Below are 26,031 nucleotides of genomic sequence, written 5' to 3' on the forward strand. Positions count from 1 at the left end.
GATAATTTTTTGATTATTCATAATCATAATCCCGCTAAAGCAGAAAACCACAAAAAACAATAAACCTAATATCTTACGAGTTGTCAATCTTACTATATTGCAGCTGCGAATATTAGTAAATAGCTCTTCACATACTCTATATCAAATATTCATAATTCTGAATTCCTTAAAATCAGCTTCACACCTTATCACTTTGTGCGTTTTTAGGAAATCTGATACAAAACTATGCACCTCATATTGCTCTGTAAAATAAAGTACCATTTGAAATAATAAAATTATTAATAATAAATAGGCTTTATGTTTATAACAAAAGTCAAATGCTGCTGTGTTCTAGATAATCTAGCTGTCTAGGGTTGATTATAGAATCATAAGTTGCAAATGGGTGGCAATTGCAACTTATGATCCTGAGGTAGGAATCTAATTGTATCTGGGGTTTATTACAGCTGTCCATAGATGGCAGTAGCCACTTAGCATCAGGTGCACTGCATGCTCATTTGGTACTCCTATATTATTAAAAAAAAGGTAGACTCATGTTCTTTTACCATGATATAAAAATGATATGATATTTAAAACACAATTTAGAAAATAAACAATACAGACCTGGGTATTGACTGCACTGGTATATAAGCTTTATAAGATGTTTAGCCAGTGCTTTAAATAAAGCCTTTCCTTTTATACGGCCCTTTATATAGTATGGTGTTAACATCTTCACTACCCAAGGTGCAATGCGTTCCTTGCAACTCAGTACAAACTCTGGTGTCTCCTCCATTGGTGACATGAGGTCTTCCTCATCGTCATCATCACCAAACAGTTCCACAAACAATTGTTTTACCTAAAAAAATTAAATAAAAAAATATGAGATTTCCAAAGTTTGTGTTTGGATTCTGTGGTTACCAAAAAGATATAGTTTGTATTATATGTTACATCCATATAATAGGAAAAAACAAAACATATGGTTATTCATCAATATTTTTTAGTTTGATACTTTTTGACGAGCATATTGTTTTATCAATAAAAAAAATTAGAACATTTATGATGAGAGTGAAATATTGTATAAATTACTTTTCAATATAAAATAATGAAACAGATTTTGGTGGCGAGATTTTAAAAGAAACTAAAATCTATATTGGATATTCAAGTTTACCCCTCTAAGCCTGTTCCTATTGGTATCCCTGATATGGTCAAGCAAATCATGTAATTTCATCTTCAGAAAATATTCCTCACATAGCCATTTGCTTGTATTAATTTTTTTTGGTTTTTGAACGGGAGTCTCTATCTCTTTGTCTTTGACTTTGTCTGGGACAGACTTATCAGTGTTAACTATGAGACCAGCTAAAGTCACCAATCTTTCATCCAGAGACTTGATTTGTGCTGAATGAGCTTCTATTATTGGGCCTTGCTTCTCAGCCTCTTGCAAGCCATTGCTGCAATTTACGGTACTTTCGTCTTGGAACTCATCGCATAAAACACTTTCAAAGATATCATCATCATTGCCATCACCTTCAAACAGTTTCTCAAGCTGTCGTACCAATTCATCTGAAGTCTGTGATGAAGATACTTCATCTGCTTTATTAGGTACATTTGGTATTTCGCCAGTTAAATCTAACTCAAGCTGAGATATTTCCTGATCAGGAATATGCGATTGTTCACTTGAGTAACTTAAGCCTGTAGTGCTATTTATTCTTGGCAAATTTTGATCCTTTGTGGTCTCAATACATGGTGATTCTGATGTTTTTCTCGATTTCTTTCTTTGGTTACAAATACATTGGCAGTTACAGTCATTAAAATTGGATAGTGTAGTTTGAGTTCTCTTTTCATTTGAAGGTGGTCTGTATAAGCAATCATATAATTTTTTGTTCAGTTTTCCAGCTATAGTGTCTTTTTTTAATTCTTGTATCTGTAATGTAGTAATTATTGTGTTAAAAATTAACCAATATTTAATTTTTTTTTAAACAAAAGTGAATAGCTTACCACAGTGAGGATGTTTCTTCTATATAGTTGAAGCACTATGGAGGTTTGAGCAGCCGACATTTCTATGCTCTTCGCACATCTCCAGATTGCACTCGGTAACCGATATAAACTTTTACTAGGAATCCTCAGATTACGTTCATAATTCGCTGATAGTAGTTTTATTATATACTCCATGTAATGCTTCCGAACCTATAAAAATAACTATTGTTTACGAGGTAAGTTGTTCCACACTGTTTAAGATTTGAATGGTAGATGCTTCTTACTTTATTCAGAATAATATACGGTTCAAATTCAATGTCAGGAGTGGGCATTACAGTTTTGTCATATTCTCTTATATTATTTTCCATTAACAGATCATCATCCCATTCATCTAAAGGTAAGAACGAATTCATTGTAATTGGTGCAACAATTTATAAGATTAGGAATCAGGATATAAATTATGAACAAAATCGTATTTGTTATTAACCGGCTCGCGTATAAACAATCACAAATTGTGAAACAAAGAATATGTAAATAAAATACACTGTCGATAGTGAGGTGTTCTTGTTTTGACACATTCGTCACAGACTACATAAATACCTATATAGAAAGAAATATAGACACGAGACAGAATAGTCTGAAAAACTTTTTTGTGCGTCTGGCAGGAGTCAGGAGTGCTACTGGCAATCATAATGTTGCCAAGTTGTCAAAATTACCTAAGAATTAGAATATAAATGGAACTTTATTTACATGTAATAATTGGTGATGAAGCTAACAACAAACGACTGTTTCCAAAAACCGAAAAAACAGAAAAGTTTGTTGGTCTGTATCGCTAAAATGTTGAAAATCTGTACTCATAGCGTAGTGAAAAATATCTAAGTCTGTGGTAGTCACTATGGACAAAATTTAGGCAGTGACAGTGACAAGTTTATGTCAAATAAAGTGTCGCTTTAGCCTTCAGATTAAGGTTGTATTTTATTGGTCTAGAAATTATCTAAAATTTAGAGGAAATAGTAATAAAATTTAACATATTATCGTGTAGGATAACACGTGTGCCCATGTTTATTTTGGTATACCAAAATGGGAAATGCTTAGGATAGCTACACATACTATTATTTAGGGATTAACCATCATGTGGAAATATGTGACCCGTCGTATCCGAGACTCGTTTGAAAGGAGTGTAAATCATTTCGACAAACGAAGTTCAACTGGTGTTGTGAACTCGCCGAGTGGTTTGTCTGAAGAGAAGGACAAGCGCGTAGCGTCGCCTTGCAGCTGGTTCGCCTCGCGAAAGTGCTGGAACTCGTACAAAGACGACAACGATGCTAAAAGTAAACGATTTAACTTCGAACATTTGAATCGTACTTGGATTGGTGCCATAACATGGGTAAGATAACGTTTATTTTTAGTTTGCCTTTTACTAGGTCCTAATTTTCCCTGTATATGTCTATATCTTTGATAATAATGTTATGATGTCTATCCTTACGCAATTACGGATGTTTATCGATTGATAAGTGTTAAACGTTATCTAAACGTGTAGATTTTAGTGTTTATTTACTGTTTACAGAGTAGTGCCTTACTCCTAGGCTGTGTATACCACAGCCAGCTTCTTCATCTCAAGCTCAAGTGTACTAAAGAGAATTCAAAGAAGTACACTAGCTGTCTCCTTACAACACTCCATCCCTATGTACAATTTATCAACAAGAATGCAAATGCCTTGAACCCAATATGGAACATAGATGACTCGCCCAAGCCTATTCTATCTCCCATAGTTCATTTGGTGACAAATGAGCAAAATGGGGTGAAAATAGAAAGGGCAGCTGGGGGCAGTGTAAGCTCCAGTGGTACTGACAGCTCTCGGGATGATTTAGGGGAGGTTCTGAACTCAATCGAGAACAGACTTGGTTTAGCTGCCATAGAGAATGGCCAGCATCAGGATGGGCTGAATTTACTCAGGTAATTTCTAATGAGTCTTTTTGAAGTGCTTGTAGATGTAACTATATGAGAAATATCCTAACTGTACTTATTAGATCAGTTGAGATATATGGCCCTAGAAGATCTGGTATACTGTATAATATAATAAAATGATTGTCAATATTAGTTGGCACAATGTTAAAATTGTGTGTAAAATTTCAGATCAGCTGCAAATAGGAATCATCCACCAGCTCTTTACAATCTGGGTCTTTGCTATGAGAATGGTCTGGGTGTTACAATTGATGAGAAAATGGTAAGTTCTTAGTATTCTACTCTTACCAAAGCAATAATAATCAGCTTCAGTAGTATGCTAAGTTTGTCAATGAATTATTGAACACAGTTCTACAAATTGACAATCATATTTTTTTAAGTTCTTCTCCTAATTGATATGTAAAATATATTGTAACCAAGTTTTTTAGATTTATGACTTGCATGAAGAAAGTATTTATAAAGTATCACATTTAGAAAGCTTTATGTACATTATAACTAGATTTAGGATGGCTGGTTGAGGACTGCCTACAACAAATATTTCATCTATATCTTTTTGAAGTACATTTTTTTATATATAATATAGGAGTAGCAGACGAGTAGCAGTCCACCTGATAGTAAGTGGCTACTGCTGTCCATGGACATCTGTAATCAACCTCAGATAGGATTACATATGCGCCACTACCCCTGAGGACTTAGTTGGAATGCCTCGGAAAAGTATGTCTCTCTTACCAGACCCTTCAAAGCAGAACACAGCAGCACTTAACACTGCTGTTATGAGGCAAAAATAGATGTGGCAGTGGTGTCGCCGGAGTCTAACCACAGAGTGTTCTATCACCTTCAAATATATCTATCATTAACAATACCATTGTAAGGATGTTCAAATTCAAATGTTTGTTTTGCAGGCAATGGAACTGTATCGCTCAGCTGCTGCTCTGCAACACCCAGGAGCTCTGTATAACCTGGGTATTTACTATGGGCAAGGACGAGGTGGCCTCACCCAAGACACTGTGACAGCAACTCGCCTTCTACGTTTAGCTGCTGTGCAAGGCCAACAAGATGCCATTGACGCTTTAAAAACATTAGATCTCGAGACTACTGAACCTCAGAGAGATAACACAGGAAATTGGATGGAACAACACTTACCATACGCACAAAGCCATAACATAGTCCCAACACAGTCAGTGTTGTTTGTCGACAATGCAAATACTCTGCACTCCGAAGCCTTTAACTATGAATCTGTAGTATATTGATCATTTTTTAAAATATATTGTATCTAAACATGGTGGTGGTGTAAATTTGCTTGCAATTAATTGCAAATAATTTCAATTTGCATTTACTTTTATAATCAGGTCAAATTATTTCAACGTTACTGCAGATTAATACCATCAGACAATATTTTCAGGATTGCTTAGTGTTATAGATATTTCTACGTTAAATCTGACTTCATCACAAGGGTGCTATGAGTGTCAAAACATGTTTTCGAATAATCAGACATGCTGTGAATATGTGTATTCCTTTGCATCATTACTATTATATTTTAGACAATATTTGTCGAGAATGGATACATTGTAATATGTGGCAGTACTTACGAAATTTAAGCGTGTTTTTTTAGTGATAACCTTTAACAATTAAAATGTAATGTGGTTGTAATAAAATAATGCAATGACAATTGTGTAGTAGACAATGGTTTTAGTCTAGTAGTAAGTTCCTTGGTTATAATTTGACTTTATTCAACATTGTTATTCTTATTGTGCCTAGATGATAACAGACTCCAAAGGGGAGGTACCGATTACGTCACATAATCTTTAAATTTAAAGTCAAAATTGGTATTTTAGCTCCGACTATGTGATTAGTTACTAAAGAACAAAATTATCATTATAGTCATTTGAAATGTAATTTCGTGTAGATGTAAGAATATATTTACGAAATTTAATTTCGTAAGTTTTGTAATTCCTCTTTACTCTTCCTTATTTCGGCTTTTTGTTAAAAAAAATAAGAGATAAATAAAAACAGTCCTATATAACGTAATAGCATTCTGTTATTTTTATTGTTCTTATCTGACATGCCCCTATGATTGATATGATGTTTTGCACGTTTTATTAAGGATCTGATAAACATATTTGTCGTTGGGCCTGCCAAATCAGGCAAACAATGCTATGTTGTATAATAAAGAAAGTGATAAATTTTGCTTTTATTTTTTGTATCCATTGATAAACATAAAATAAACACTTTCTACACTCACAACCCCACACTAGGATTCCGTGTTGTGGGTGCCATGGACACACACATAGACAAATACACAAACGCCCAGACCCAGATGTAGCCCAAATTAATTAATCTTATATATAAAATTCTCGCGTCACAATGTTAGTTACTGTACTCCTCTGAAATGGCTTTACCGATTTTCACCAAATTCTTATGTATATTCAGTAGTTCTGAGAATCGGCTACTATCTATTTTTCATACCCCTAAGTGATAAGGGTTGTTCACACTTAATTTTTTGTTATTTATATGGTAAAACAACGTTTACCGGGTCAGCTAGTATTTACATAAATTTATAATATACGAAAACACGACATTTAAATTTGAAATTCTTTATTAGACATTTTGGTTACTACTAATGCACTTCACAAAATAAAATCTATGTTACAGGGATTGCAAGATCAGATGGTAGTGGTTCTATTCTTAATATATCAAAATAAAGATTAACATATTTACCTCTAATATATCCTGTGGATACAATAATTAACTCATTTCTCGAGTAACCATCCAGTGTCGGATTAATTAATAATCAAACTATATGTCGCATGGCATCCTGTTTTAGCAGGCAATAAACAATATTAAAAAATTGTTTTGTTGCTTACATCGTTACTTTCAACAAAATATACAAACATTTTCCCTATAGCGACATTTACAATATCACTAGTAAACAATAGCAAACTTTACTCGTGATTTAAGTTTACAATAGCAAGAATTTAATGAAATCCTTAATTAAACACTTGTGTTATATTTTCAATGATTACCCCTCCCATGCAAACTAATTTAACCCTTGTTTAAATGTAAGTATACATTACAGAAAATAAATTGTCACAAATTAACAAAAGTTCATGGCATCAGTTAATCCGACACTGTGAACTATCTTAACCTATATAAAAAGAAATTGGAATAACTCACTCAAGTCAGTACGTAAATATTGAAATAATGTGCCAAGAAACACTATAAAATGCAACATTTAATTCATTTTAACTATATTTACATATTATGCGTCCCGCCAACAAGTCCTGAAATTTAGAAAAAGCCCACTACAATATTACAGTAGGGCTTTCAATAAACCTAGTCACTCACTTTGAGCTTTTCTATAAACTTCCATGCTTAAGACTTATTCCTAAAAATATGTCATTGTTTTTTTTCAAAATACCTAAATATTTTGGAAAGATTATTTACAATATGCTATTACAACTATCTGCCTTTCTGTGCACATAATTATGAAAGTAACTATGGATTATGAATTAAAAAGAAAATTATTCAGATATATTTGTATTTATGCTGCGACATTGAGATAAAATAATAATCAGTGCAATTGTAAAAGAAAAATAAAGGTCTCTCTCTCAAATGACACATTTCTAATGTAACTTTTTGGAGAGAAGGTAATTCAAAAGTTAGCTTCACGAATTTAAACTAAAAACATGTAGGCAACTCCCACCACACTTTCACGTGTGTGATAACAAAAGAATAGTCATTTTTTACAAGTAGAAACGGTCCTAAACGCAGGCGGTGAAAGAACACGAGCACATGTAGGCACCTTTAGTAAAGCTTGTTGGTCAAAAAAATATAGTATTTGTGCACGTAGTCGAGAACACGGTGATAGTACAAGTTACATGTACACGACACCCATAGATTAGTAAACTCACTCCTAACAAGAAAATGTAACCATTTTTGACAATTGAAATTGTCACCGTCATCTATTTTCGTGTTTGAAAAATATTTAAAAAATGTAGTTTTTAGATTATTTACGAATGAAACGATATTTCTCCGCACTTCTTTTTCGTGTTTTTGCACCACGTAACTGCACATGTCGACATTGTTCTCCGTAAAATACACCATGACAGCCATTAAACCGCTGATAGAATGGCTTCCTTCAATTATAAGGCGGTGAGATATCTATACTTATCCATGACGACACCGTTCAAGACAGTGAAGCTCGTCGGTCCTAGTACTTGCGCGCGTAGTCCCGCGTAGGCGGTCCGTAGCGGTCCGGGTAGGTGGCGCCGGGCGGCGGCGGCTGGTAGGCGGGCGCGTAGCGGGCGTCGTAGGCGCCGCCGTAGCGCGGCTCCGCGCCGCCCCACGCCTCGCCGCCCGCGCCGCCGCCGCCCGCCTCGCGCCCCTCGCGCGCCGACCGACCGAGCGGCGCCGCTTGACCTGGCAACCGGCGGACATTTAATTGACTATCTATCCACTGCCTATCTCTTATACCTATTGTTTATATGTAGCAAACGTGCTTGCAGTCAATTACATGACAAATGGTTACTTCGGAATATGGACAAATAGACACTTCTTAATAACTCCATATGGAATGGAGGATTCTACTTGCAGCTGATTACACATGCGGCGCCACTCCTGAGACTAAGGCGGTCGTGTTGAATGTAAAGCAACTTATGTTTCTTACATCATGGATAGTAATTCTTGTATTATATATTTTTTTCATAATATGGGAGTAGCAGACGAGCATGCAGTCCACATGATGGTAAGTGGCTGTAATTAACTGTAACCAACCCCAGATAGGATTAGATATCCCTACCTCGGGTCGGCGACAGATGCGCCGCTACCCTCGAGGGCTAAGCTGGAACGCCTCAGAAATGTATGTCTCTCTTACCACACCCTTCAAACCAGAACACAGCAGCGTTTAACACTGTCGTTATGAAGCAGAAATAGGTGTAGCGCTGGTGCCGCCGGAGTCGAACCTCAAAGGATTCTACCACAAATGTCAATATGTTATCCATTTCTCTATTAAAATTCCGTGTTTCGATAATCAAAAACATATAATATAATATTGTATTTAATACGGTAAAATTTAAATACCTTTAGATGTTGGTGCAGATTCGGGATACCGGTTTGAGGTACTCCAGTTTCTTGGCTCTGGCTTTCCAGGTGGCGACGGACGATACGACCGATTATCGCGAGATTCGTACGTCCTGCTAGAGAATGATAATATTTAAAACTTAAACTTTTCACACACTTTTCTATCTTAACACTTTTCTATCTTTATTTTAATATATAGTACAAAATTAAAATTTTGTTTATTAAAAAAATATATATACGCGTCAAATAGACAACCTTTCTTCCTTGGGAAGTCAGTTAAAAATAATTAATATCTTTTAATACCTTGGTTCCTTTCTTGTGCCGGGCGGCATTGGTTGTCTATTATCTTCATTGGCATTACCATTGCTAGGATACTTCATGTTTCCAGCTGAAACCAAAAATACAAAGCATGAGATATGAATGAAGCGCATATAGCCACACGGCTAGTGTAGATCTCAAACTCTTTACAAAGTTAAGTAACGTCATGGGCGGTAGGAATGGAATGGTCTCCACCAGTGGTTAAGTTTCATGCACGTATATTGAATAGCAACTGTTCCCCTGATAATAAAGGCCACCAATCCATACTCTTTCCACGAATCTGTATTGAATATGGCGAAGTACTGACCCAGTTGATGTGGCCCAGTTGTGGGGACAGACTTATGCTTTCAAAGTAAAACAGTGAAATATAAATTGTGTTACAAAATACCATAGATTAGTAAAGATACTTCGCCGCCTTGAAATTGAATGAAGCTACAAATGGCTTATTTTAGTAAGTTCTTTTTTTGAATCCTTGACAAATAAAATCATTTTTAGAGAAAAATTACGAATAGATAACTAATTTACGTAATAATTACGTAATTTACGTAATAAATAAATGATTATTTCAAATATTTTAGGGACATTTTAGCACGGAGACGTGGCAAAACTTTTTTACGCAACTATTTCAATTCTCAAAACTGGATACATTTTCTTGTTAGGCGTGAGTAATCTTTACTAATCTATGCAAAATACGTACATGATACGTGTCGGGGGTAGTCGCGCTTGTACTCGCGGTCGCGGTCGCGCTTGTCGGCGCCGCGCTCGTAGCCGGACGCCATCTCGAAGCGCGGCGGCGGCGGCGCTTCGAACTGGCCACGATTCGATGCCTGAAATAAAAATATGTTTGTTACCTAGAGTTACGATTAATTATAGATGCATTTATATAATATGTTGACATATAATAATATAATTTGCGCAAGTGTGATAGGAATTTACTTATTATCTGGGTCTACTCGTCTTTACATTCTTAAGAATAAAGAATAAGTTAAATTAAGCGAATATTTTCCTTAAATGTCATTGTTTATATTTAATTTAAGGTAAAAATAACATTCGTAATAATTAATCACTTGTGGTTGAAAATCAACCACTTCAGTTCAGGTTGTCATTATTGCTCATGTAGCATAGTACCTCTCAAATCCTCCTCGCATAAAAAAAATAATAAATGTGTTTTGAAGTTCACACATTAAAATTATCGCCAAATTGCTAGTCCGCTCCGAAGTTCCGATATACAATTTCCTATGGCGACGCGATGCATTTATATATTCAGAGCGGACTAGCAGTTTAGTACTAGCGGATTATACAAGAGACCGTTAAAAATAAAGCTAGATGCTGACCATGGGCGGCGGCGGCGCCCGCTTGTGCCTTGCGTCGCGCTCGTAGGGCGGCTCGGGCGGCGGGCTGCCCGCCTTGCGGTACGCCGCGCTGCCCTCGTAGCCGCGCTTGCGACGCTCCTCCTCCAGTCTGCGGAACACATTACAGATATACACTTCAAGTTAATTCAAACTGGAACTTGAATTGCCTGTGGGGATGATAAACAGATATACAATTCAGACGTACGTACAGTGGCGGACTAGGATCGTCGGAGTCCCGGGGCGGAAAGTTGAATGAAGGCCCGTGTAAAAAGTTGATTTGATTTTATAAAAGTATCATAGGCTTATTTTCGTATGACTCTGGTGGCCGTTTTTCTCGTTGTGTTATACACATAACAGGTTTTTTTAGCTAGTTACCGAATGTACTTTCTGCCCTAATTAGTCCGCTAGAGTGTACCTGCGTTGACTTTTTTTTTCTCACGACTGAACGCAACCCTCTCTTCACAAAAGTAGGATGAATATACCCCAAAAGGATTGGTGTAGGGAGGTATAGTTCGCGCCAAACGGCTAGTCCACTCTGAAGTTGTTGCGAGCAGGTGTAGTCATACAATTTGCTATGGCGACGTGATTCATTCCTATATTCAAAGTGGACTAACAGTTTTACGCGGACACTAGAGATTTAATTAATTTGCTAACCTGAGACTAATGTTTTCACACCGCCCCACATGAAATAAATGATATTTTAGTATTTTACACAATGTAAAGACTCCAATAATAATAAATGGATTAGCGAGTATGCTACTATATAACAGTAATTTGTTTGTTAGTAAAAATGAAATATTTTTTAACGTACCTTAATTGGGCTCTCTTCAGTTCTAATCTTTCCAGCTCTAATTTTTCTCTTTCTAATCTGTGCCGTTCACGTTCTAGCCGTAACAGTTCATTCTTTTCACGTTCGATTTTCTCTCTAAAAAGAATAAAATGTTTACATTAAGTAAAAGCTATAGTTCTTTTATTATTTATTTATTTCTTTTGAAAATCCTATATATCCTGTATAGAAATGAACTACCAATCATGTATTAAAAAAAGGGAAGCATGCGTACACCGTACTGATTATGTTATGGTACTCCATAACCATTTCAAAGCCGCGGCTTTGTGCGGAGTACACACATGACCCCACTTACTCCTGAATTCCCCTTTGTCGCGTTACAATATTATAGCGATATCTTTACAATTTTCTATGAAAACTATATAAGAGACGTATTTTTGTAATCTGGATATGATAAGCTTCGTATACCACCTTATTTACTGTAAAGTATTGTTATTTCCAATATAAAAATTAAAGCTACTTTTTTCAGGACTTTGTATAAAATAGGTGAAAAGTAAAAAAACACTGTTTAAAATTCATTGTAAGTAATTTATTTAAAAATTAAATTCATATATATACATACTTTATTATTTACACTTAGACTATACATTTATTTATAAATAACATTTTATATATCTATTTACACCACAAGCCTTCAATAATATGCATATTTTTGTGAGCGCGTCATAGAAATGGGTTTATTCAAACTTCGAGAACCTCGGGGGTTAAGTAGGTCAGGATAAAACTAATTCTTTGGTTTGGTACAGATTCTAGTGCTTCTAGAGTTGCGTTTAGTTCTTGTAGACATAAATTTTCAGCTGTTAGGCTTAAATCATAGTGCCATACAAAATCATATCACACTCATCGAAAAACAACAATTTCACACTAAAATTGCCAAGCATTGATACATTCATAGTATGGAATATGGATGTGGCAATACCACAACATTATGAAAGTTGTGAAAATGAAATAAAAATAAGTCATACGATACAAATAAAGACAAAACATACAAAAATGTATCTGCCTAGTACTGTCCATCTTAACGAAAAAAAAAAACAATAAACACTAAAAAGACGCGACAACATAAAAAAAATAATGAAAACGTACGAGGGTGTGGTAAACATATTATGAGTGTAAAGTTTTGAAACAAGGCTCTATGCAGACAGTTTTGCTACACCCGACACACAATGTGGGCACCTTCTTTTTACAGATGGTGCACAGGCGCCGCTGGCGACGGCCCGCGTCTGACCTCGGGAACAGCGACAAGCGGTGTGTGAGGTCAACCTTTGCGTTCTGGTTCGGTACACTTGGGATAGTAATACTAGCATTAGAAAATTTTGAAAGAAGACTTCTGACAAGAGTCATGCGGAAATTCCGATGCGGCGAGGTCAGAAGTTTTGAAGAGCTGCGGTGAATGATGTATGCGTTAAGCACAGAAATGTTTAGTAGTCGCCGAAAAAGTTTTTTGTACCAAATCCGCGTACGTTTTCGTTCCATGGGATACATGGAGAGCATCTGGTCTTTTTTGTCCACCCCACCCATCATAATGTTGTAATCCATTATCATGCAGGGTTTGGTGGACACTCGGTCTTTCGTGACGGCGTTGCCATGGTACGTCGAGATCATAGAAACTTTGTTCCTGTCCATCCATACCATAATATCGATGTCGCCCGAGGTAAGACCTGTGATCTGGCCAGAACCCATATTCGCCCGAGTTAGGCTGTGTAGTTCCTGTGGAACAAACTGACGATTTGTCCGCAGGGTTCCTGCACAGTCGAATCCCAGCGACTTTAGTCGGCGAGCGAGGCATGGGGAATTATAAAAACTGTCCATCCACACCGTGTGCCCTTTGTATTCGAGGCCTCGTATGAGCCTTAACACCAGGGCAGGCGTGAATGCTTTTAATGGATCATCCAACTCCTGCGGTGGAGATTTCTTATGGGTGTGAATCTCAAAACGCCATAAATAACCGGTTTGGGATTCACAAATCTCATAAGTTTTAATTCCTACTGTGGCAGCTTTACTAGGAATAAATTGGTTAATATCTAACCAACCTTTCCACAGCAAAAGAGACTCATCAAGGGCAATATTTTGTCCCAGATTATACAATGTTTGAAATTTGTCGTTTAGATGTGACAGCACTGGCTTTATTTTAAATATTTTCGCTTCAGACTGCTCCAGTTTTGACGTACATATATCCTCATTATTGTTGAAATGTATAAAAGTACTTAATAACCTAAACCGATTAATTGACATGTATGCGCCAAAACCCGGAGTTTGAAATATGTCGTTGGAGGCAGACCAGTATTCACTTATACAAGACTTAACAACTACACCCATCGCAATGAGCATCCCGAAGTACACATATAATTCACTAGAAGTAGTGTCTTGCCATCTGCTTACTCTACTACTGGGACAGAGTTTGCCGGTACGGAGCATCTGGCTTGCCACCTGCTGAACATACCTATTGGTCTCTGAGGCAATGTACTCCATAATCTGCTGATCCCATATATCAACGAAAATGTCACATGGGTCAACACGTGGAGTCGTCGGACCTACATTTTTGTCTGAAAAACATTCCCTCCTCGATGTGGGTGGTATCGGGGGATCTGGAAACGTTCTCCAATTAAACTCATATATATCCCGAGGCTGCTCCGTAGCGCTAGGAGTTAAATTGTTGGGGCGGACTTGCGGAGCGTCACGAGCCACGGCGTCACTGATATTTTCGTCCAATGGTGTCTCCAAAATACTTGCAACCACTCTCGGCAAGAATGGCGACACCGTATTGTCATCGTCACTCTCATCAGAACTTTCCTCGCTTCCTGTAATCAATCATCAATAACAAATAAGTAAACAATCTAGCAGTAACCAAAAATTGACAATTGCCTTCTAGCCCAATCCCAAGCTTTATAAAGCTGCATCTTACCATAGTTGACGTTGATGGAAATTTCGTCTTCATTTAGGGTCTGACTAGAATGAGGAGGCGTACTAGGAGGCCGCTTCGGTGACGCGTCTGGTGAATCCGGCCTGAATAATTTATATTATTATAATATACTCGCAAACAAAGTAAAAGGGTCATTGTAGTAAACTAAAATTACTCTTAAAACACTATAGCTCCATAGCTAGTGGAACGAAAATTGTAGATAATTTAGCATTTAATAAAATAAAGATTTTCAATTTTTTACTGTATTTTAGTTATGTTTTATTTCAATCGATATTAAAAATCTCTATAATATAAATCATTTATTTCATGCATGCACCATCATTACTTTGCGAATTACAGAGACTTTCATCATTGACCCGTTTAATTTGTCAGCAAGTATATTCATAACACATATACAGTTACTTACGGTGCCCATGAGCGTATGCTTTTCGCGTGGAGCGGTATCTCGAGGGCCGGGCCGACCGGCATATCCTCAATAGGCATAATGATAAGTCTGAAATTGAAACCATTATAATACAATTATAGTCCGCGCCAAACTGCTACTCCGTTGTGAAGTTGTTGCGCGCAGGTTTAGTTAGCATACACTCCGTAACATAAGGGCACACTAACGCAGCTATGTACCCGCGGGCATGAGCGGGCAGCCGAGGGTGCCGGGGGGTACCGCGCGGTCTTGATCATGCTAATATCTACAATTTGATATTGCGACCAGACTAGTTTCTATATTCGGAGTGGACTAGCATTATGACGCGGACTATACTAATGATTATAAGCAGCGGCAAAGTAGTGGCTGTTAAAGGGGACTTCCCCTTCGTTTGCCACGGCTCCCCTCCGCCACAAGCGCACGCAGTACCCCCACCAGCATGCCTGTCCCCACCAAACTGGACACCACTATTACGTAGGGGGCCACTGCAGATTCGTGGACGTACAAAGACGTATATTGACAATAAATATAGGCCATATAAGGCAAATATAAAAAATATAGTATTTTGTTTAGGTACAATAAACACCAAAAATATTCAAAAAGGTATTAAAATTAACGTTCAACATGCACAAACAACACCAATATTTTTATAAATGCAGATATTATGAATAAAATGGCTGTCGGGCAAGGTAGATTCGAACAATCGACGCATTGCTACAAGTTCGAGTGAGTAACATTTCTATTATTATTACTATTCACACAAAATCAAATCGAAAATGTACAATTTATGTTACCTACGTATGTAGGAATATAATTCTAAATTATTTCAATGACTATAGTTGGTTCAGAATTGCGTGTTTTTATTTAATTAAGCGACATATATACACGTCCGAAAAAGACACTATTCTGCGAGAACCATGAAAATGCTAAAACGAAACACAAACCAGCAAGTACAAAACAGTTTAATACTTACCCATTCTTGCTGTTTTTTTATTTATTTTTCCAATATGATTAATTACTTCCGGTGCACACAACTTTACGCAACACTCGCGACGCGGAATGCTTTGTCGTATCGTAGTGTGAGTAAGCTTTATATAGTAAGCAATATTACCCAACCTTGTCATGTTCTGTATAACGACAGTGACAATACATATTTTGTTTAGAAATCAAAAATCTTTCCAAAACCAACATATAAAGTAACACGTTACAATAGGTTTTCGTCGAGACAAGATTATAATTTTATTACAGTGCTAAAGGATAGATAACAAATAAGTACCTAGTAACTTAAATTTACCTATTTGTATTTTATTTACTTTAAATACCTTAATAATCGAATATATGTAACTGAAACGGATCGGCGTGACCGCTATACCGGTACCCTAAATTTTGACGGTCCGATGTGCCGGGAATATAAAAAAACTTTTGAACTTTGAATTTGTCCACACGTACGTGCATCGTACACGTTAGCTCGGTTATTATTTGGTCTATCATCAATTGTAGTCATTTTTATAAATATTTTTTATTATCATTTTTAATGTCCGTATTTCAATAGTAATTTTTTTTTGTACTCTTAGTTTTTAAACTGAACCGGCGATTTCGGTCGCAGTAGAGAAACGATCGCCGTCACGTCATATCTACGGCGGCAAAGAAAAAACGGGTACCTACAAAATTACTGCTTGTAGATAGCCGTTCGTTTTTTTTATGCCGTCGTCGATATTAAAATATATCGATATTAAATATGCTGTAAGAGCTTCAAGCAATTGTTTTTGATAAATAAATGTTCTTCTTCTTGTGGTACCTCTCCAACTAGTGAAGGTCGGCTATCAGCTGTCTAAATCCCTCACGGTTTTTTGAGGCGTAATAGTTCAGCTGCGCTTGCTATCCCCGTCCACTCTCGAATGTTCGATTAAATAAAAAAATATATATATTAAAGTCAGAGCCGTAACAATATCGTCGGTGGCGTGTAGCGTACCTCTCGGCGCGCAGCTTCTCGCGCTCGACGGCGAGGCGGTGCTTCTCCTGGCGCTGGCGGCGCTCGCGCTCGCGCAGCGCGTCCTCGGCCGCGCGCCGCCGCCGCTCCTCCTCGCGCGCCGCGCGGGACCGCTCGCGCGCGCGCGCCACGTCGCGCTCCTTCTGCAAACGACGAGTAGCGAGGGTTACAGTGGTTTTATATCAGTACTATTACAGCACAGAAGTGGATCAGGGATGGCCAATAAAACTCCGGGATTCCAGTATTTTATGTCATTATGTTAATTATGATAACACAAATCACTGTTTAATTATAATACAAACACATTCGGGCAGCGTAACTCCCCAATTCAAGTCTTGTATCAATCTGCAATTAATTTCGTAATTACCCTCTTTATATAGGGAATGTCGGAACCGATACTAAACAGATATTATATATAATATATGTAAAATTAATATTTGTTAATATTTATACATATAATATATTTAAGTATCAATGTATTATTATTATTATTTTAACTATTAGTAACTCATATTTAGTTATCATATTATTATAGTATGATTTTTTAACGTAGTGTTGCCAATGGTATTTAACAGTACCCTTCTTACCGTGAGTTTTCAAAACATCCCACAATTTTACGTTACGTTTACTCAATCCATTATTCTGTTCCGTTTGCGTAGTAGATTGAGTAAACGTAACAATAAGTGCTCAAGTCTTTTTGTTTACCTCACATGTTCGCAAAAAAGAGAGACAAAACATAAAGCGCCATATTGTCAATTAAGACATTAAATGTTACATTACTGACACTATAGTTCTGATACAATCCGCTAGGGGCGCTGATTGGAAATTGTATGGGCAAATACGTAAACATATACCAAAAAAACAGTCATATTTGTCAAAACGTAAAAACTCATAGTAAGGGTACAGGGGTGTTGTGGAGCTCCGTAAAGGTATTCGAATGTATGTTATATGTTGGTAAGAGTAAGAAACTTGTCAAATGCGAGTATTAACTAAAAGTGGGCGTATAAAAGGGCACTAAATTGTCTACAGAGTAGTTATTTTTCGATCTTTGTAAAGAACGTTACTCTGCCAGTTTTGTTGCTCAAAATTGCTTTTCTGTTCATTTATTTTGGAAAGTTAAGGTTCTCGACTTGTAAAAAGTTGATTTTCAAATAATTCCTGACGAGGTTCTTAATTATATCAGAACAGAGTGCAAATGATAGACAATTATAAAATGTTTTCGCCCGACGATGACCGATTCTATATCAGTAAATGAAACGGAAATCAATATTATTATTTTAATAAATCTATATTCTCCCTCCTGTATCATATAGTTCCCAATTTATATTTATAGACATCGTGCGTGTAAGACACGATCCATGACAAAACAAAATCATAAAATGTGTATTTATATCTTCCATAACGTCGCCGCACAAACACGTGTCCTGCCTTTCAAAATACTGTATAAAAATATGGTTTTGTCTGACACAATACGTTACTTATCCGTAGATATAAATGGGCTTAGTTTGATGACGACTCTTCACTTGACCTATATATTTAAGGACTTTAGTCCTCCCGCCGTAATTATGAATACTCAACTCAATAATTATGAGATGTCTAAAACAGAGTTGAATAGAGATGGAGTCTGTCACAGTGACTTATGTATGCTGTATTAACCAATACGCTTATGGCTAAGCAAATTTAAAGTATTAACTTTAATTTCTGTTCTGAGTTTAAATATTTATGTATGTATGTATAATGTATTTTTTCAAGAGAGTAAATAAAACTATATTCACTTACCCATATCTTTGAAAATGACAGGACTTCACGAGGTGATCGCCTTCTTTCCCGACTACGGGTGCTACGCCTAATTCTATCCTGTAAAACATGTAATTAGTTTATGAAATGTGAAAAAAAAAATCATTTCTTTTCTTTAGTATTTCATTTCATGTCTTTAGTATTCAAGAAATAGCTAAAAACCTAAACCTCCTTTTTTATCTGCTATTATAAACATAATTATTAGCTTTTGTTAATGAATATTAATAAAATATTATGAGTATATTTTTTTAACTACCAAGTATTTCATAATGTGAATAGTAACACGTAAATCTAGAGTACATAGTTTTATTTCACTGGTAACATAAATATACTTATAAAACAACACATCAATATCTATTGATACCATCTGGTAAATATATTGTTTATATACTTACTTTATCAGATCGATGGGACTTTTCTCGGGTCCTGGAAACTGACCTAGCACTCTCTTCACCAGACACTTCACCTTCCTTCTTTGGTTTGACATCATTCTTCTCCAAGTCTTTTCCATCCTTGCAAGGAAAATATCTTTTGAGTATTTTATTACAAAAAATATCAAAAACATTTTATTTCTTAATCTATACATATAAATAAAATTGGAGTCTGTTTTTAATATTGAAATAATCGCTTTTTACTACATGCATATAGATATGGATATATATATAGATATGGTACATACACCAAAATTATATATTTTTTTAATTATGTCTGTTTGTTTTGGCTAATCTCTGAAATGGCTGAATCGGTTTTGACGGGACTTTTATTGGCAGGTAACTGATGATAAAGGAGGAACTTAGGCTACTTATATTTTAGAACTAGCTGTGCCCTGCGGTTTCACCTGCATTAATTTTTTTTAACGCGGGTGAAACCGCGGGGCACAGCTAGTATAAAATAAAGAGTTAGGTCAGAAATTATAATGAAGAACAAAGGGTTAAAAATCTTGAAGAGACCAAGTGTATAATTACTTACTTCATGCTCTTTCGCTTCATCCTTGCGCTCCTTGCTGGGGCGGCGTTCCGGCCTCGACGACGACTGGCGCCGGGAAGCAGACTCCGACTCAGACTTCGCCTTCTCCACGGATATCATACGCCCGTGCAATTCTATTATCACACAAATAAAATGACGTCACTTAACATGTCGGGTTTCGATCTAAACGATTTGTAAGAATAACGAATAATTATACAAAAAATAAGACTGATAATTAGCTACTGACTTGTTGCAAAAGATACTTAAATAATTCTATATGTTTAAGCTAAAAACATTTCTTGATTCTACAAGTCATCTCATAAATTCCATTTAAAATTTATACAAAAAATGTTTATTATAAGGCACATTACTTGCAATAATATAGTCCGCGAGAAACTGCTAGTCCGCTCTGAATATACAAATGAGTCGCGTCGCAACAGCAAATTGTAGATATTAGCGGGACCCCCCGGCACGCTCCGCTGCCCGCTCTCGCCCGCGGGTACGTAGCTGCGTTAGTGTGCCCTTACTGTTGCTACGAAGTATATGCTTGTAGTTGTGTTCGACCTCATTGGCTATCTAACTATACCAGCGCGCGACATCTTTAGAGCGGACTAGCAGTTTGGCGCGGACTATAATGTTCTTTATATTTTTGTTGCGTAATATAATTGTTTGGTGATTTTTATAAATTGACAAGATATTTATTTTATGAGGTTCTCACCAGTTCTATGCAGATTCTTAATGCAGTTTTCCGCGTCTACCGCGCTAGCCATCGTCACATAGCCGTAGCAACGTGATCCCGGCGTGCGGGCGTTAGTTACTACTTTTGCACCAATAACCTGCACATAAGAAAAGAATATATAAAAAAAATACATAAAAATATTTGAAATAAGATATTATACTATTCATTTTTATTTTAGCAGGTTTATATATGAAAGTCAAGCGAAATACTACAATTCTTTATCATTGTACTAAATTATAATTAATTTCCAATAGGCACATCATTTTTAGAAATCAGAGGTGGTATGGTATTCCAACTTGAATTTGAGTATTTCGAACTCATACACATTGATTGAGTGACCGAGTTTTAAATACTAGCGCCTAGGACTAAGGCCAGCCTTAGTAACAAGGCTAAACACTGCTTTGCATTTGAAGTGAAAAATAATATGCATACTTTTCCATGTTTACTGCACAGTTGTTTTAGGTCCTTAGCTCGCGTGTCACCTGACAGTCCACTGACCCACAGATTACGAGCACCACCTTCCTTGTTTTCATCTTTTTTCTCTTTTTTGTCATTTTCTCCTTCCTTCTCTTTGTCATCTATAAAATATGAGTTTTATTTAAATTTAAAAAATGATATTAATATAAACTTGTGTATTTAAAGAAATTGTACAAATGTATCTTACCTTTCGTGTTCTTGTCATTTTTATTAGTATCATTGCTGAAATAAAAGAATTAAGAATTAGTATTGCACATACATATAACAATGATTTATCGCACATTTATTGATCGACAATTCTTAATATAATTGACATTTGGTATAAATTTGCCATTTTAACAAGGAGCAAATCATCTACAAAGTTTTGCACCGTTACTCCAATCTTCAAATTCCGCTCTGCTGATGTCTCCGCGACTGCTGCTCGACGTTGCAGACACGACGTTGGAGTCCGACGATATAGACGCCCACTTTGTTCATCAAATTCTTCTCAGGTAGCAGTAGCTAGTCAGATCAACGAAGTCCACGGTGCCGCCAAACAAATCCGACGCACGAATACCTTCATCGCGAAGTCGTCATCTTGCATGCAGCGAAGGACGTCACGCCGACGCCGTCGTCGTCCAAGTGACGTAAGGTGCAAAACTTTGTAGCGATACATTGAAAACATTTGAAGTATGTTAACGTGACTAAACGTAGTTTATAGTTGCGCGTGGAGAGCGTCGCGACGGCCCTTCGGCGAGCACCAACCTAGTGGCGGCGGCTTCGGCGGTTACTTGTTGGGTTTCGGAAGGCGCAGCGTCAGTGGTCGCGGGGTCGTTGGCCGCCGCGTCGCCGCTCGCCGTCTCCGCCGCGTCGAGAGCCGCGACATCTACGTCAGTGTCAGAGATCAGCCGCCAGCCAGTACAGGGAGCTCGCTGGGAGCGCCCCGCCCTGTCTATCTTCCATCTTCATGTGTCACGCCAAAACCGACTATGTGTCTTGTTACTTGTACATAAATGTTGGTAAAATAAAAACCTTCACCTGAAAACTTGATTGGATATTAACACCTCAGCCTCAATGGCACACATGAAGCAATATGGGGCGCGAGCCAGTACTGTCAAGTCAATCATGATTAAACAATGGCTGATTACCGGAAACTTTAACTTAAGTAAGGAGAACCGCCTGTATTGTTTTTGGGGTGGAATCAGTTTGCACCTTTTTCAGTGGTGGATGCTCTCCAGCTCTATAGTATATTCCATCTTCCACATAATGAGTTTTGTCCATTTTGATTTAATTAGCAGCTGGTAGCACTGTATATCCTTTGAGGGTGCCATTTATCAATATCTTCTCTGGTAAATAAATTCACTTTGGAAACACTTCACATTTTGTAAATAAAACTTTTTGGCGAGTGATTCAAGTCAGAATAGCGACCGCTTATTACAGTACAGTCCTTGACAAGAATAGCCCTACAATGTTTATAGGTATTGTGCAATGGAAGATGTTTTTTGTTTTTGTACTTACCTTTTTTGTTTCTCGATGTGTTGTCAGTCTGAAATTAAGTTTAATTGCTTTAAAAACTGTAGTCGTTAGGACTGTTTTATTTGTAAATGCAAATACAATAATATAACCTGCATGTGTTTTATTATTATAAAAACAATAAATAAAATAAATAAATAAATATAATCAAACTTAATATAGTATAAACAAGGTAAAACAAATTATACTATGTTATCATAATTGAACAAATTTCCAACATTATGAATGTATCGAGCTAATCTATTTCCATTGCGAACCCATTAGCCATTGGACGAAGGAGAGGCAGTTTAACATTCACCTTGAAGACATAGAAACATACCTCTTCATTGAGTAATTCATCATCGCCAATATCTAAGTTAATGCTGTCTTCCGCGTCCGTGTTGTTCTCAGTTTTATGATCATCATCGTTTTTATCTTTGTCGATGCAAGCCTTCTTAGCTTGGGTGGCTTCAGTTTCATCCTTATTTTCACGCTTCCTCGATGTCTTTTCACTCTCGTCCACATCCATAACGTCTTTCTTGTTTTGATTTTTTTTTGTGACGCTCTCGGAGTCAGCATCCTCCTCCTCTCCAGCTGCATCCTGGACGATCATGTCCTCCATGGCGGGAGTCTCTTCCGCTTCCGGTTCCACAGAGCTCTCAATGCGTCTGGTGCGTTTTGCTGGGGTCTTCACTTCCGCTGAACTCAGTTCAAACTTGTAAGTAGCCGGATCGTGGCCCTGTTCTTCCAAATGCTACAAACACCATACGAGGTTATTACAATATCAACCCACGAGTCGCATCGTGCGATAAATAATAATTCTGATCATGTAATCACACTATTTACCTTTGATAACCGCTGTATTAGCACTACGCGTATGCCGCTTTTATCTAGGTTACGCTTTTCGAGCTCCGCCCGCAAATCTATCACTCTCAACTCTTCCAGTAATCGTTTTTGGTCCGACATCGTTCGACGTTATTTTCGACACGTGTCTAATAATATCCCTAAAGTTTTAATATATATTTCGGTACTAAAACGTAATAACCTAGTCCAAAGACAATGCCATGAAATAGAAATTACACAGCTGCACAGCACGCAATCACGCACATGAAGTCATCAAAACAAAATGGCGGTTATTTTATTTATCATTGTTGCACAGACTACATATAGCTACGTAATTTGTCACTCGGCCAGATTAGTGACTTTCTTAGCTTAATATTACTCTGTAGTATTACCATAAATAGTACAAGTGGGCTTTTTAAAATAATACGTGTAGTTGGGGTGTCCGTGAAACTAGCACAGCATTTGCCAGCAGAGCACTAAACAATAAGAGTTCTATTCGTATGCACATGAGTTCTATAGTTCCTGATAGTTTTCAGGAATAGTTCTGGCGATTTCACGGAGATAAAGCAGAATGAAATAATGCTCTGCTAACTTCACACAGCAGAGCATTTTCTACAAAATTGAAAAAAAAGCTATTGATTAGAGTAATTAGCTAATATCTGGAGTTCCTAATAGTTTTCAGTGATAGTTCTCGCGAAATAAACTTAAAAAATAATTTATAGATAAAATAAATAAACAAAAATTTAACCAAAAAAAAAAATATGGAAAAAGGTTATTTAAAAGTGGAAACTCGTCGATTTTGCAAAGACTAGTAATAAAATGATACATTTGTACAATAACTGACCCAGGAACTCACACTAAAGTGCCAGCACAGCATACTAGAAAAGTACAAATCGGAAAGACTTTCGACAAAACTTTTTTTAATATTATTTTCACGTAACCAGGGGGAAGGATCTCAGCGGTTTTACATAGGCTAGTACTATGGCTACAATTTAAAAATATAACCAATCCTAGAACTCACACTAAAGTGCCAGCAGAGCATACTAGAATAACAAAAATCGGATGGATTTTCGAGAAATATTTTTTTTTAATTATTTCCACGTAACCAGATAGCGGGAACTCATCGGTTTTATATAGACTAGTAACATAGCTACAATTTAAAAATATAACCAATCCCAGAACTCTCACTAAAGTGCCAGCAGAGCATACTAGAATAACAAAAATCGGATGGATTTTCGACAAATATTTTTTTTTTAAATCATGACCACGTAACCAGATGGCGGGAACTCATCGGTTTTATGTAGATTAGTAACATAGCTACAATTTAAAAATATAACCAATCCCAGAACTCACACTAAAGTGCCAGCAGAGCATACTAGAATAACAAAAATTGGATGGATTTTCGACAAATATATTTTTACAATCATGTCCACGTAACCAGATGGCAAGAACTCATCGGTTTTATGTAGACTAGTAACATAGCTACAATTTAAAAATACAACCAATCCCAGAACTCACACTAAAGTGCCAGCAGAGCATACTAGAATAACAAAAATTGGATGGATTTTCGACAAATATATTTTTACAATCATGTCCACGTGACCAGATAGCGGGAACTCATCGGTTTTATGTAGACTAGTAACAAACCTACAATTTAAAAATATAACCAATCCCAGAACTCACACTAAAGTGCCAGCAGAGCATACTAGAATAGCAAAAATCGGATGGATTTTCGACAAATATTTTTTTTCAATCATGTCCACGTAACCAGATGGCGAGAACTCATCGGTTTTATGTAGACTAGTAACATAGCTACAATTTAAAAATACAACCAATCCCAGAACTCACACTAAAGTGCCAGCAGAGCATACTAGAATAACAAAAATTGGATGGATTTTCGACAAATATATTTTTACAATCATGTCCACGTAACCAGATGGCAAGAACTCATCGGTTTTATGTAGACTAGTAACATAGCTACAATTTAAAAATACAACCAATCCCAGAACTCACACTAAAGTGCCAGCAGAGCATACTAGAATAGCAAAAATCTGATGGATTTTCGACAAATATTTTTTTGAATCATGTCCACGTAACCAGATGGCGAGAACTCATCGGTTTTATGTAGACTAGTAATATAGCTACAATTTAAAAATACAAACAATCCCAGAACTCACACTAAAGTGCCAGCAGAGCATACTAGAATAGCAAAAATCGGATGGATTTTCGACAAATATTTTTTTTTCAATCATGTCCACGTAACCATATGGCGAGAACTCATCGGTTTTATGTAGACTAGTAACATAGCTACAATTTAAAAATACAAACAATCCCCGAACTCATACTAAAGTGCCAGCAGAGCATACTAGAACAGCAAAAATCGGATGGATTTTCGACAAATATTTTTTTGAATCATGTCCATGTAACTAGATGGCGAGAACTCATCGGTTTTATGTAGACTAGTAATATAGCTACAATTTAAAAATACAAACAATCCCAGAACTCACACTAAAGTGCCAGCAGAGCATACTAAAATAGCAAAAATCGGATGGATTTTCGACAAATATTTTTTTTTCAATCATGTCCACGTAACCAGATGGCGGGAACTCATCGGTTTTATATAGACTAGTAACATAGCTATAATTTAAAAATATAACCAATCCCAGAACTCACACTAAAGTGCCAGCAGAGCATGCTAGAATAACAAAAATCGGATGGATTTTCGACAAATATTTTTTTTTCAATCATGTCCACGTAACCAGATGGCTGGAACTCATCGGTTTTATGTAGACTAGTAACATAGCTACAATTTAAAAATACAACCAATCCCAGAACTCACACTAAAGTGCCAGCAGAGCATACTAGAATAGCAA

The 26,031-nt window shown here is 36.7% G+C and overlaps 3 protein-coding genes across 4 annotated transcripts; 1 reads left to right on the forward strand and 2 right to left on the reverse strand.

Moving 5' to 3' along the window:
- Positions 1–20: 20 nt before the first annotated feature.
- Positions 21–2,545, reverse strand: LOC140745462 (uncharacterized). The gene is made up of 5 exons (XM_073077330.1): positions 2,235–2,545; positions 1,972–2,160; positions 1,145–1,897; positions 601–832; positions 21–242 (listed from the first exon to the last, which is right to left on the reverse strand). The coding sequence occupies exons 1-5, from the start codon at positions 2,361–2,363 to the stop codon at positions 142–144; spliced, it is 1,404 nt and encodes a 467-aa protein (XP_072933431.1). The 5' UTR covers positions 2,364–2,545; the 3' UTR covers positions 21–141.
- A 324-nt stretch (positions 2,546–2,869) lies between these two features.
- Positions 2,870–6,109, forward strand: LOC140745463 (uncharacterized). Its single transcript, XM_073077331.1, has 4 exons — positions 2,870–3,337; positions 3,518–3,906; positions 4,087–4,177; positions 4,818–6,109. The coding sequence occupies exons 1-4, from the start codon at positions 3,083–3,085 to the stop codon at positions 5,163–5,165; spliced, it is 1,083 nt and encodes a 360-aa protein (XP_072933432.1). The 5' UTR covers positions 2,870–3,082; the 3' UTR covers positions 5,166–6,109.
- Positions 6,110–6,493: 384 nt separating this feature from the next.
- LOC140745465 (uncharacterized) lies at positions 6,494–23,454 on the reverse strand. 2 transcript variants are annotated; one of them, XM_073077334.1, is made up of 17 exons: positions 23,162–23,454; positions 22,656–23,069; positions 22,322–22,349; positions 21,569–21,689; positions 21,012–21,046; positions 20,780–20,925; positions 20,327–20,444; positions 19,612–19,742; positions 19,038–19,154; positions 18,625–18,702; positions 16,828–16,988; positions 11,476–11,589; positions 10,647–10,773; positions 10,010–10,139; positions 9,298–9,382; positions 8,995–9,107; positions 6,494–8,334 (listed from the first exon to the last, which is right to left on the reverse strand). In XM_073077334.1, exons 1-17 carry the CDS (start codon positions 23,279–23,281, stop codon positions 8,126–8,128), a joined length of 2,247 nt encoding a protein of 748 aa, XP_072933435.1. In that variant the 5' UTR covers positions 23,282–23,454; the 3' UTR covers positions 6,494–8,125. The 2 variants fall into 2 exon arrangements, with proteins under 2 accessions (XP_072933435.1, XP_072933434.1); XM_073077333.1 differs by having other exon boundaries at positions 8,995–9,110.
- Positions 23,455–26,031: the final 2,577 nt, after the last annotated feature.

This window comes from Epargyreus clarus, unplaced genomic scaffold (genome assembly GCF_041222505.1).
Source record: "Epargyreus clarus isolate Ecla_fem2 unplaced genomic scaffold, WU_Ecla_fem_2.2 ptg000010l, whole genome shotgun sequence".
NCBI lineage: Eukaryota > Metazoa > Arthropoda > Insecta > Lepidoptera > Hesperiidae > Epargyreus > Epargyreus clarus.

Coding starts and splice junctions, on each gene's coding strand:
- LOC140745465 (XM_073077333.1), bottom strand. CDS start 23,281: ATGTCGGACCAAAAACGATTACTGGAAGAGTTGAGAGTGATAGATTTG. Junction 19,743..20,326: donor TAAGAATCTGCATAGAACTG/GTGAGAACCTCA, acceptor GTGTGATAATAG/AATTGCACGGGCGTATGATA. Junction 19,155..19,611: donor ATGAAGCGAAAGAGCATGAA/GTAAGTAATTAT, acceptor TTTCCTTGCAAG/GATGGAAAAGACTTGGAGAA.
- LOC140745463 (XM_073077331.1), top strand. CDS start 3,083: ATGTGGAAATATGTGACCCGTCGTATCCGAGACTCGTTTGAAAGGAGT. Junction 3,338..3,517: donor GGATTGGTGCCATAACATGG/GTAAGATAACGT, acceptor TACTGTTTACAG/AGTAGTGCCTTACTCCTAGG. Junction 4,178..4,817: donor TTACAATTGATGAGAAAATG/GTAAGTTCTTAG, acceptor TTTGTTTTGCAG/GCAATGGAACTGTATCGCTC.
- LOC140745462 (XM_073077330.1), bottom strand. CDS start 2,363: ATGAATTCGTTCTTACCTTTAGATGAATGGGATGATGATCTGTTAATG. Junction 2,161..2,234: donor CGTATATTATTCTGAATAAA/GTAAGAAGCATC, acceptor TTATTTTTATAG/GTTCGGAAGCATTACATGGA. Junction 1,898..1,971: donor GAAGAAACATCCTCACTGTG/GTAAGCTATTCA, acceptor ACTACATTACAG/ATACAAGAATTAAAAAAAGA.